Source organism: Mastacembelus armatus, chromosome 22 (assembly GCF_900324485.2).
Source record: "Mastacembelus armatus chromosome 22, fMasArm1.2, whole genome shotgun sequence".
NCBI lineage: Eukaryota > Metazoa > Chordata > Actinopteri > Synbranchiformes > Mastacembelidae > Mastacembelus > Mastacembelus armatus.
This window is the reverse complement of record NC_046654.1, coordinates 18,243,231-18,257,005: the sequence shown is the minus strand read 5'-3', so window position 1 is coordinate 18,257,005 and position 13,775 is coordinate 18,243,231. Positions and strand designations below refer to the sequence as shown.

The 13,775-nt window shown below is 38.5% G+C and overlaps 1 protein-coding gene across 1 annotated transcript in view; it reads left to right on the top strand.

Annotated features, from left to right (window-relative positions):
• Positions 1–6,828: 6,828 nt before the first annotated feature.
• pxdn (peroxidasin) overlaps positions 6,829–13,775 on the top strand; it is a 55,536-nt gene continuing 48,589 nt past the window's right edge. Inside the window, exon 1 of the mRNA XM_026301517.2 lies at positions 6,829–7,080. Coding sequence (XP_026157302.1) covers positions 6,896–7,080 — 185 coding nt within the window. The 5' untranslated portion in view covers positions 6,829–6,895. The remainder of the gene's footprint in view (positions 7,081–13,775) is intronic.

Sequence of the window (13,775 nt, the reverse complement as noted above, 5' to 3'; positions counted from 1 at the left end):
ACCTCCATATAATTTCTCTTTGCTTTTCTTTTTGGGTCTTGCTTTGAGGAAAAACATAAAAAGAGTTAAACGCAAGATAGTTTTTGAGGACATTCACATTTTGTACGATTTCATATGAGCTGACATAGTGTAATGTTTCTAGCTGCTCATGTATGCACATTTTTAGTGTATATTCCTGAACAGTAAGCTAACGATAACAGAACGTGAGTTCTTTTTATTGCTTGAAGCATTTTAGATGAAAAAAAAACTGGACAGTGAAATAAAAATGAAAAACTACAAGCAAGGAGGAAGCTACTTGCTTTTCTCCTCATGGGCAACTTTGGACTTGATGACTTTAGATGTTTTTTTTCTTCTTCATCTTCTTCGTCTACTTGCGTGTAGATTGTTCAAGAGCAAGAACTGGTTTGCAAATTGTTTTATTTTCTGACAATGCTTGAGAAATGCTTGTGTTTTGTTTTGTTGAAGGAAAAAAAGAAGCTCTGTAGCTGTAGGTGGGGGCATCATCAATTGGTGCTGTAAATGAAACCAGAGACGAAACTGGTCTGATGTATGTATGAATGTATGTGTGAACAGTTATATTGTAAACATCATTACACGGAAACCCGATGGTGGAAATCCCATTATCTAGAAGATCAAATTAATTCCTAGAGGAGCACACCTGTGCGGTACATGCATGTTCACATGCTTATTCTAATCCTAAATGGTATATGATGTGTAAAGACAATGACCTATAGAGATAACATTCTAGCCTTTCTGGTATCAAATCTGCTCAATTTTGAGACTTGTGTTAATAGGATCAAGTAATGTCTCAGCAATATAGTAATTAAATCATTTCTTTATCATAGGTACGGGATGCAATCTGAACAGGAAGAATAGGTTGGGTATATGCAATTTCTTGTTTATAAGCATAGTGGGATAACATGAATCTTTTTAATATAGCCTATGTAAAATATTGATTTTTATACAAATCTTTTAATACAAAAAGTGTTTTTAAAAAGAGGAGGGAACCAGGACATTCAGTTTTAGAAGCGAAAGTATATGAGTTCCACTTTTTTTCTGTACAATTTTGCACAGGGACACCTTCGTTTCCATGTTTTGATGTTCTTACAGAAACTAGAAGCAGTACCCCAGAGCCTAAAAGGAGGGTTTAAGAGGGTTTTGTAAAGAGTATTTATGTATGACAGCGGGACTTACAGGGTCACTGTCCCCACTTATGTGCCAGTAGACTATTTGCACTTGTCCTTGAAGATATTATCCTTACGTACGGCGGCGTGCAATTTTCCATGTGACCTCTTTGGCACACGATTGGAGCAACCAACTGCTTGGAGCAACCAACTGCTTGGAGCCACTGTAGGTGTGGATTTAGTACCACTGAGAAAGGAAGAACAGGGACTTGAAATCAGAGAAGAGGATGATTATAACTATAGCAGTTATACTGTAGGCTATTATCAAGTGTAAAAACATTAACAATGTTCTTTCATTTTTGCTATGTTTTAGGAAGATGAAGTTATCCCCCAGCAGCACTTTATATCTAATCACTGTACAAAGGTCAATCAATTCAAGGTTTTAAAAAAGCAGAAGAAAATGAAGGCCTGGTGAAACAAGACCTTCGAGGGGTGATACAATCCAGCGTCACACCCATATACCTGACTGTATGCACCCCTCCATTCTGTTGTTCTAGTTGTTAGCAGTCATTTCAGATTTTGCCTTTTTGAGAGCTAATGCAAAAGGTGCTTGTCCTTCACCTGATTAAATCTCATCTATTGTACTTTACCGTCCTCCTTCGGGACTCTACTACCCATCATCCATGACTGCATACACCTTTTTCCACAGCATCATGTCTGCAGCTTTTTGCCAATATAGTAATGCTTCAGTAGAGTAATAGCTAGTACCAGTTTTTGAATTAATTCTCATTATCAATAAAAATGGAAAAAGGGATTTTAAAGCACAAACTGGCTGCTCATCTGATGTTGGTACATAACAAATCTGAAAAGATTTATCTGTGACTATAGGGAACACAAAAAGGTTGTCACATATTTAGAATGCTGACTTTTCATATAAATTATCGTGAATTCATCAGAGTTTATTATTTTATTTGAGCCAATTCATTTTGGAGATTGATTTCAGTGACCATTAACAAAGACTGGATTTTGTATAAACTATTGTGCTCTCTGTGGAACTGAAGTTTGATTTATTTTTGTACTACACAGCATGAATTTGTTGACATTTTAATTTTGCTATAAATGTGTGAGATCACAAGTTGCTGTGATATTTCATTTATAAATTGTGAACTTTGTACAATTTTGTCATGCTGGATGTTGACACATCTTACTCTGAATAAAGAAAAAATGTGTTGCCAGAGGCCTGTAAAATGATTACTTTTGTGTGTTCATTACATATTTTTTACTTAACCCATCTTTATATTTGTTTGTAAAGGTACATATGGTGGCTCTACCAGCAGATGTCAGCAAACCACACAGGCTTTTTATGCTGTGCAATTGTCAAATGTGAATAAAATTAAATATATAACTACTGTTTTGCAATTTATCCTAAAAATATCCTTGTGTTGTTGTAAATCACTGTTAGAGCGGTGCAAAACAAAGAACTATGGTTATATTTTACACTTTTTCATTTAAATGCTTTAGTGTGACCAGCTCATTGGTTAAGATTCAGATGTAGCCAGTTGACATTTAGTCATTATAATCCACTTCACAATGGAGTGATTATAGAAAGCTACAAGGCCCTGCTACATATTGGCTCTCTCTCCTTCCAGTGCACACCTCATCATTAAATAGCGCTCAGCATTTCAGATGTTGGCTTTTTTTTATAAAGTTAGGGAACGAACAAAGGACACAGTTTATACAAACTCCTGCATGCCACATGGAAATTGTAGTGTATTCCTCGCATGGTAAACACTTCCAGACTGCACACCCTTAATCTGTGACTAAGGCATTCTGTTGGACTTGTAGCCTCTAATTGAGTTTACTCAGGAGATGTCAGATGAGTCGTTCTTTCAGGCCTGACAAAGCTCCACCAGTGCCAATTTTCAAAGGCTGAGTAGTGTGTAAAACTATAAAACTGACTTCATGGATGTGTGAAATGTGTGCTCCTTGGTGCAGATGTGTGCAGTGCAGTCTGTAAGTGCTGTTGCTTCAGCTCTTCTTCAGCACCTTAGATTTAGGACAAAACTGTGACTTGGAGATCAAAAGGCTGAAAAGCAGTTTTAAAGAGGTTCAGTGAGTGAGCAGAAAGTGTAGAACTTGGAGTTTTTGTTCTCCTCTTAGGTTGTATGTTTCATTGCACTGCATGCCAAAATTAAGAATTTAGTGAACTAAGAACTTCTGCCTTTATTTGTCATTGACATTGACATGTGACATTCAGGCAGGGAACATATAACTTTCAGGTTCCACATTGCTGTGAGTTTATGTGTAAACACAAAAACTCAACAGTAAAATTCCACAATTCCCTGTTTATTTTCCTCTCGATTAGATTGTTTGTTGAGTTCCAGTCTTGTTTTGTATCTTCGAAAGGTTGCGGGACCTCTGGTGCTGTATTTTCTCAAGGTTACCAAGGTTATTTTTGATGTTTTTGTCTATTGGACATGAGACGAGTGGAGTGAGGGAAGAGAGAGAGGCATGACAGCAAAGTAACCCAGTTGGAATTAAATTCTCATTTCATGTTTATCATTATGTGCACCCTTATTTTAAGAAATATTTAATAATAATATTTTAAGGCAGATTTTATGTACATCTTTTTTATCAGTAAGAGCACAGAAAGCTGTCAGTCTGTGTACACAGACCACTGGAAAGCGTAGTGTATTCTGTCAGGGTCAACAACTTTTTGTATATTCCTTATTTTCTCCAGGCTTCTGGTCTGTCATGGTTTCACTTTCCATTAATTATTTGTTAGTTTGATGTTTGCATTGTGCCAAATGTCAATGTGACAACCCACAAAAAGCTCTATTTCATGACAAACTGAACCACAGACTACTCATTTCTAAATGTCGGCAGGTGGGTGTCATTGTTATATGACCTAGGTCATTTGGTTTTCAGTTATACACATTTAGCTGGGTGAACATAATTTGATGTCACTGGTCCATCACCCTTAATCTGACAAAGAACTACATGAGCCTTTGCATTCACCACTGACACATGAAGCAAATCACAAGGAAAATATTTGATAGTGGCTTGAGAAAGTATGCCTCAGTTCATCATCATGCATGACACCAAGACAAGGTGAGTGTCTGTTTTCCCTGTCCTGCTCTCAGGCTACAGCTCAAAAACCCACTTGGAGGGAGAGAGCAGCATGATTTCATCTAGCAAGGCAAAATAATATTGTATTGTTTCACATAAGCCTCTGGAGCTACATCTGACAGCTCAGACTGGAGAAGACCAGATTTCCACTCCATCAGTAATTCATGAATTTGATTTTGTTTTTGATGCAAAACAGCTTCAGTGGCGGATCATTTATCAGCCTGAAAAGAGGCTTGAAATATGAACACACTGCAATGCATTTTAACCACATGTTGTGTGTGTTTATTTCTGAAGTTCTTTGTGTTTCATGTCTGTTTTGTGTAGCAGTTCCTACAATCTTTAACCAGTTTTTCTTTTGAAAAATATACCTTTGACCTTGACTGTGACTTTTTAAGGTTTAAGGTTTGACTTCAGATTTAAATGAATAAATATATGGTAACAAAATGACTTTGCACAGACTGTTAAGATAAAAGCTGAATAAGATAATGACTTGGCCAATAGGAATATTAGTGGCAGCTTTCTGGGCCATGGACAGCAATGGAGCTAATGGAGAACAATAATAATCTCCATGGAGAAAAAACACACCAATGCATGTTGATAGGGTTAAAGATTTTCACTGTATCTTCCTGTAAACAAAGCATGACAATCCAGACAGTATATTAGTTTGTTGTGGGAACTAGAGTTTGTTGAAACAGTGTTCCCTACTTAATCTGTGCCTCCAGTCCTCAGGCTGTGGAAACACTAACAATGGTCATGAGATAGCATTGTTAGTGGTGGAAATGCTAACAATGACAGAGCAGTACGCCAACAACAGCAGGCACAACCATCTCTCACACAATACAGTAATCAGGAACGGGGTGTGCTGTGAGTAGAGTTCCAGTTTTAGATCATAAGCCAATCAGCAGGTTGTATGGACGTAAAGTGAGCTGCTGCACAATACATTCTTCAACTGGAAATAAGCTGCCAGTCTGTTTATAGGTTACAAATAATGGAGTGGAGAGCCATGATGGAAAACAGGCCTGAGACTGTCAGTCACCGATTGACATGAACAGTATGAGCTACATACTGAAAACTAAAAATTAACTAAAAATAAGAACTAGATGAAAACACATATTTAAAATACTGATATTATGCAATACTTTTTGTGTACTGACCCACGAGATAAAAAATATATCTCAAATGTGCAGGCCCGTCAGTTTTATCTTCCAGTTTGTGTATTATTTATAGTGCAGGCTATTCTGCACTTACCAGCAGATGTCAGCAAACCCAAACAAAGGAACACTAAGGGGTAACAATACCAATGCTGTATGTGAAGCTTGACAGTGACTTCATGTAGCTGTTGCTGCTTTATAAGTGTTAAGATGACAGCTTATTTGAACTGGTGACACCCTTAAATATGGTGTTCATACAGCACATACACATAGTCCAAGTTTCTGATAGGTTCCCCAGTAGGACGTCTTAATCATGCACACCTGGCATTAATCAAGTGCAAATTAGCCTTCATCCAGTCATAACTCAACAATTACATGACATTATATTGTATTAGTTTAAAAAATTATCTTATGTTATGTCAGCTCTATACCATTCACTGAGGGTATGGTAAATAATTTCCTTTCAGTCATAAGACTATGCTAAATAATTCAGACACTGCTGTAGGCCTAATTCAGCAAACTTGTTGACAATGATTTATAGGGTAGCTAACTAGCTAAAACATGTTTTATTCTGGCTTTTAGCAGTATCACACATTTTTTCAGGAAAACAGCACCATTAGAGCTGGAAATAATGAAAACATATGAGGAGCCCTCCACCAGGGGTCACCAGGGCCCTCCAGACTACACTAACAATGTGATCCGTCTCTGCATTCCTGAGGTCATTTTGCCATATGTCGTTGTTTAAAGTGACACTCCCAATAATGTCTGGAAGAAGCACAAACTAATCTATTAATAATGGCTGCATTTCATTACGTTATGCCAGACACAGCCCTACATGCTTCCTGCTGGTGGAATACAGTCTAGAGTGCAAGTGCTGGACTCGTGCCTTTTGGGCTGTTGTTGAGCTACTTTATCTGCTTCTTCGCATTTCAGAGGCAAAACACTTTTTACTCTGCAAGATTAATCTGCCAACTCTGATTTTACATGTATTAAATGTTTGATGCTTTTACTTAAGTGTTTGTATTCTCTGCGTGTCTCAGTGGGGCCCAGCCCTAAAAAGTCTCAATAGGTTATCGTACCGGTAAATGTACTGACCCACATCTGTTAAAGCAACCACGCCATGACAAACTGTGAAACTAATTCTAAACACAAACCTATAGTTATAGCAGGATCTGGGATATCAAAACTATGGGATTTCGAGGGTGGGGCGCTATCGCACTTTTTGAAATGCCCCATTTGTAACTTTTAGCTGCAAGTTAAACAAACACTAAAGTATGGCTGGAAACCTTTCTAACTGGTGTGCTAATGAATTATATTGCGTCCAATAAAGTGACTCCAGTCCGCTCTGTGTGTTTGTAACACACTGCCCCACTTCCCCCCCTCTCTCTTTGTGTGTCTGTGGGTGTGTGTCCCAGTCGAGCTAACGTGTAGTGAGTGTGTGAGGGGCAGCTGGCGGTCTGTTCTCTGCTAGGCTGAGGCTCTCTGCTAGAAATGGCGTTGCGGGCTGCCCAGGTCTTCTCTCCGTGTCTGCTCGCGGTGGTTGTGGTATTTCTAGCCGGAGGACCGCATGTTGCGCTCTGTTGTCCGAGTCGCTGTTTATGCTTCCGAACCACCGTGAGATGTATGCACTTAAACCTGGAAAGCGTACCTGCAGTGTCTCCACAGACTACCATTCTGTAAGTAGCCCTTTCCTGAAATCTAACGGGAAGCAAACCTCGGTGCTTCCAACATGTAGCCTCCACACGTCTGCACGTTTGAAGTCTCAAAAGTTGTAATGGTTTATATTTGCGTTAATTAATCAGTGTTAAAACTACTTTTCATTCTTAAATCACCGACATGAGTTCAAATTCAAACAAAGACTTGTGGAAGTCCTGTGGCACAGCAGAAGCTCTCTCAGTTTTCACAAAGTTAGGGCACCTGTCAGTGAGCTCAGCAGTTGGCTGAGATTCATGACCAGGGTTTTTAGGGTCACACGGCTGGTGAAGTCAGCAGCATGCAATTTGTGTGGTTAGGCTCTTTATTAGAGGTCCCAGTATGAGGAACTGCAGCCACTGCTAACATCTCTTCCACTCAGAGTGCCCTGGTGACATCTAATGAAACACAAATGCAAGTGAGAGGCATGGTCCAATAAGAGTTTGCTTTCCTGAAGAATTCACTGGGTGTGCTATCATGACTTAGGGAAAAGTGTACTTCATTTTCTGGCAAAACCTTTGGTCAAGGTCAGGCTCAGTTTTAACTCTGGATGTTTAGACTACACTGTGATGAAGCTTTTCTTAAACACGAAGTTTCTTAAACTGCTTCCATCTCTGTAGTCGGAAAAGCTGAAAAGCTCTCCTTGTGTTTGAATGACCCAGGCTAAGCTCAGTGTTTGACCCTCCTGAGAAGAAAAGAAGGAAATGCTTCTTACAGTACTTGACAAACTTGTGATTCTGGCTGCACTCTCTGAGACACAAAACGCTTCAAATCTGTCCAGTCTCTCAAAATGTGGCACCCTTTGTCTTTAATTGGCCACAGAAATCTTGTGCATTTCAGTCCATAATGCGCAGAACTATAAAAAGTTTAATTCAGTCTGTAAGCGGGGACAAAGGGGCAACTCAGCTAGCCTGGACTACAGCAGCAGACTCAGAATTAACCTTGTCCTCTGGGGTTAAACCATAACACCATGATGCAGCCCTGCCCAAGTACCCCCAAAGGAAAGAAGTCCACTCTTCACTACAGAAATGAAAGGGTCGTTGAGGTCTTCTGTAGGATGTGTCTAAATCTGTTAGAGGTCTAATCACAGCAGGAGCCCATGCTGTGGTTTCCCAGAAGCTTTTATGCTGGTGAGCTTTGAAGCTGCAGCCGTTTGTTTTCCCCCTCGCTCGACTGTCATGTCAGGACATGAATGCAGTTCCTAGCTTGCCTCCCGTCATTCTGCTGTATAAAATGTTCCACGTATCTCTGGTCGGATGCAGTCGGAAAACTCCTTTACACAAAACTAGAATGTGAGGAATGTCTAAATGTGAGGAAATGTTGCATCCTTGCAGTTTGTAGTCTGTTCGCTGTGGCGGATGAAATTAAGCCTCATAAAACTTTGGTCAAAGTGCACTGGAAGCATTAGCAGGATATGTGTACGTTGAGATGTGTACAGTATCTAATCTTTAGTTTACTTGTTTTAATTTTACTGAGCTTTTAGGTGTATAGACACTTGACCTGAAGATATGTGCTGCATAGGTACAGGCACTGCATTCCTCTCTCCACCTGGCAGCAAGCCCTTCTACAAACTCACAATAAGCTCATAAGAGTGTGAAACAAACCACCTTTAGAACATAGGTAGTGTGACATGACAAAAAGATAAAGCAGCTGTTCACTGTTATTCTGGATAATGAAAACGATTTAAGCATCAGTATTTATTAAACATAAAAATATTCTCCTATACTATATTCTCGCTAATATGATTTCATTATTTGTGATTCTGTGCTGTGTATAATCAACTCAATCATTAATTTAATTGTGTAAATTCTTCTATTTATAATACATTTGTATTAAGGACATTATCAGGGTTTTTTCTCAGGCTCAGCTTAACGGTATGTGAAGTACAGCACATAGAGAGCTGTTGCTTATCTTTGTTATGTCTACAGGATTTATGAGGTTCATCTGAACAGCAAGAAGAGTATTGCTAAGGGCATCAGTGCTATAGGTTTGTATCCAGTCAATGGATATATTTGTCTATATGTATGTTTATGTTTAGGAAACACTATCCAGACAACAAAGGTGGTAAACTGACAGTTGTTTTTGGGTAATTTTAAACAATGAATGTTATTGTCTTAACTTCTTGCAACTCAAAACATGTCCTTCTGTTTCCTCTGGGCCACAGCAGTAAAGAATAAAAACTTTTGGGTTTTGTGCCAAGAGCTTTTGTACCTAACACTTGAACCAAGAAACATGGACATTTTTTTCCTAAATTTTTTTTTTTTTTGTCCTTTCTGGCCTACATTTATTTTTCAGCTGTTTTCTCTAGGGACTTCCTGTTTGAGGCATGATCGTAAATTGTTTCCGCTCTGTAATGACAATGCTGGATATCTTCTCACTGATTTTCTAAAGTTGGAGAAATGATTCATTTTACGTTAACACTATTTTGCCAGCATCAACTGTAAATTAGTTGTTTCACTTGTATTACTGCAGCAGTTCAAGAAAAAGGCTCAACATAACTTTTACTTTTGTGTATGACATGCAGTCAGTAGTCACACAAATGTCATTGTGTTATAACAATGTAAAAGGCACAGTGGGCTGAGATGTGTTGTCCCATTCACCAGTGGGACAATGAAATATGATCAGGAAAGTCTAATTGGATAAACAGATTTGTGTGTTAAAAGCTTATTAGATGACAAAACATAGCACAGTTCTGACTGTGTTACTCACAATGATCCACCAAAAATGCGCATTTGCATGTATGTATTTGGCTAGTGCAGCACGTTGTTGATGTCATATCACATTGCAGAAAAGTTTCAACATTGTGACACTGGAGAAATGCTCTACTCATACTAATATGAGGTTCTTAAAAAGTGAGTGATGTCAGTATTGAATGGGGTGAGTGTTCAGACCATGAGTGGAAAATGGTGTTTGGTGCAGGAGGGCCAGTGAAGCATTTCAGTGGGGGTTGGTGTCACCAGGCTGTACACTTGCTTGCAGCACCTGGTCATGCCTAGTAATGGCTTTGATAAACAGAGAAATTTCTGTCACCTTCTTTTATGCTCGATATGGATAACTACCTGCTGGTCAGCAGCCAGCCATTATTCTTGTTCCAAATGTCTTATTGTCTTTTACCCCTTATGCTGCTCACAGCCCTGAAACAGTGGGCTGCTCTGACTGGGTGACAATGTTAGTGAGTCAGGAGAGAAAGCGCCACTGTGTGGAATTTGCTGCAGTCAGGCTTGATGAGGCGTTATGCAGCATTATGGAATGCAAAGCCAGACATCCAGTGTAGTAGCCAGTATCTTTTGGAGCTTTTGGAAGAAACTCTAATGACACCTTATTGTGTTTATCCAATGCAGGACACCTGCTGAATTTAGGGATACACTATTTCACAGTACTTCCAAAATACATCCTGAAAATGTATTTGAATAAACACTATAAAGCTTATTTTGTGAGTGAGTTATCAGTTATTGGGTGGTTGCATTTCACAGCTTACTGTTCTGCAGAAATCTGTGTACAGACAGCTTGACAGCTTTCTTCATGGAAAGCCAAGGCAACTTGTGTCACATGAACAAGAATATAGCCATAAGCGGCAATGATGGGCCCGAGCACCTCCAGGGCTACAAGCCCTGACATGTTGCCATTTAATATTGCACTCGCAACATGGGATATCCATCAAATATACAGAAATAATGCCAAATTTCACAACTTTTAGACAGTTGTTAGCTTGCCACACGATGGTTCTCTCAGTCGGCCGTGTTGCACGTGTATATCACCATAGTCTCAGTAACCACTGAAGTTTGGTGTTATCAAAAAATGCATTTTAAATTTATGACACATTTGCTGTTTATTCGCTGAGATGTGTAAATTCATTGTAACGCTATTTCGTCATATTTCAACATATCAAAAAAATGCTCGAAATTTAACATCTGCAGTACGTTGACATCGCGTATACCAAATTTGATACAAATCTCATGAAAGATGTAAGAGAAGTATGTTAAATTCCTTTGTGTATGAAAACACAAAATACCCCACTTCCAGTTGGGCGTGGCTATAGCAATCTATATGCAAAAAATGTTCATACTGGGGAGTTCCATACACCTACCAGGTTTGGTGTGTATGCCAAACTTGAGCCCTACCACAAGACTCACTGACACCAGGTGGTACCACGGAGTCCACGTGGTGGCCCAGGTATCGTGGTACCATGGCTTAGACTTCGTCTATGACTGTTCACTGTGGTAACAGATGTCTGCGGTAAATTGTGGTGAGTTTTTACCCATGGGAACCTGTTCAAAAATTTGGTAGCGGGAGACAAATAATAATAATAAAAATAATAAGAATCCTTACAAACAATAGGGCTTTGCACCTCCAATACAGAGCGCAGCCTGCACCTCCGGTGCTCAGGCCCTAAAAAAGAACACGAAGCACATGCTGTGACATATTCTCATCAAAATGAGAATATTTTGGCTCTTTCTGTTTGTATGCTGATAGTTTGTTATTGACTTTAAATAAATACAGTAGCACAGTGATGTAGAGGTCAACAGATACAGGTTTTTCTATAGTCGATGCAGTTTTAGAAATCTGGGCAGCTGATGTCTGATATTGATGCATTATTTTTGTTGTTTTTTTGTTTGTTTTTTTTGTTTCTGCTGACTCCATCCTGCTCTCCTCTTCTCTAAAAAAGTGTATTTGCACCTATAGAACAGATTTCCACTGTCCTCCAATGTACTGTCCATAAATGTAATGTAAATATACTTATTTTGTAAATACACTTACTGTGCAATTGTAGTGAATACAGTATGTATAATTGAATCATGAAAATGGTATGCAGCCTAACAGTGGCTTGCTAATTAGCCATATGTTCATGTTGACATATGTAAATTAGTAATGTGGTGCGAAGTTACTGCTATTTTTATACTGTTCATTTTTTTCCTTTGGTAAAAACCAATAATTGCATTTTTTTATAATACTGCATGTTATTGCTATTACCACTCCATCCATCCATAGTGTGCAACTATGGATTCCATCCATCCATTTTCTGTACCCGCTTATTCCTTAACCCAGGGTCATGGGGATCTGCTGGAGCCTATCCCAGCTCTCTTTGGGTGAATGGCAGAGGTACACCCTGGACAGTCCATCGCAAGGATTACCACTCCACTTGAACTAAAATACTAAAGTGAATAAGTTATGGCTATGATGAGCTAACATTGACAATATACACACCATGGGACTATAACCAGACACTTTCTCTCACAATAAGTTCAACCCAGTGTTCACAGTCAGAACAGTCAGCAACTGTATTTGCTAATGTTAACCCTTCATCTTATAGGTGGATTTAATCTCCACCTAAAATCCACTGCTACCTACTTCTACATTGCTTTTAGGTATAGGGTGGATTACAACACAGGCCTGATATGCTCAGTGATCACCTGATGCCAGTTATGTTAAAAATTGCAAAAATCAGCCCAATTAAACGGCAAACTGGATAATCATCAATCTCCACAGCAGTGTATTTGGATTGCTATATTTATGTAGAAATCCTTCTTTTGATAACATATACTCAGCTAAAAACTATAGTGATTATTACAAATTTGATATAGAAATGTTTTTGGCAGCCAAACCTCAGTAGAAGAATTTAATACATGGAAGTTCATTTATACGAGGAGTTCAGGGTAATTGTACTCAGTTATTTATTATGACCTAAATGATACAGATGAAAATAATGAATTACTTAATCTCTATGGGAGTTTTATAGACCAAATTCAAAAAATGTAAGTAGAACGATTTGGGTTTGGTTCTTGTTTTGGTCCTGTGGGGAGTACTACTTCCAGCTGTTGACTGTGTTGTACATACTGCATTGGATACGTGCAACCGAAAAGTAATGTGAATGACAAATCAGGAACTAGAGAAGGAGAGCCAGTAGGACAATAACTGACCAGAAGTGTTTTTGGTTAAAAATAAAGAATAGTACTAAAACGTTTAACCCTTAAATGGGCAAGCACCTATACATATTTTGGAAAATTAATTAATTGCTATTTTCTAATGTATCTAGGCTATAATAACACACTTCCATGCTTTTTTTCAAAATATAATATTTATTTTCAATTTTACACTCTGTGTCCCCGGAGATACATTGTCCATTTAGGGTATAAATTTAACATTTTCCAATTTTTCAGATATTTTATTTTTCAGCTTGTAAAGCATATCACAGACAATTAATTAGCTACTGTCTTTTATATCTTGCACACAATTTTTTTAAAAAGTTGGAAAAAACTGAACAACAGCGATTCACGTGTTCTATGCTTTGAATAAACAAAGAACTAACTAACATGTATACACAAATAACCTAACATATATTTACAAAACATCTTCTGTTTTAATTCTAACATCTCACCTGTGGGGTTCTTACACTAGCAACATCCTATGGGCAATGGAAGCCTCACTTTGCACTTTTGACACATGATAGAGGTCTGTCCATACTGGCACATCCTGCATCTGCCTTTCACTGACAGGAATAGGAAACTGGGCAAGCCTGTCATATCTCAGACTACCATGCATCACTACACTATACACTACATCACTACACAGTACATCATGTGTTATTGCAACAGGTGACAAAACTACAGATGCCGCCACTTTTTTTTCCTTGCAGCGTAATACATACCAAGAGAAATTCCCTGAAGACATGTAAATTACT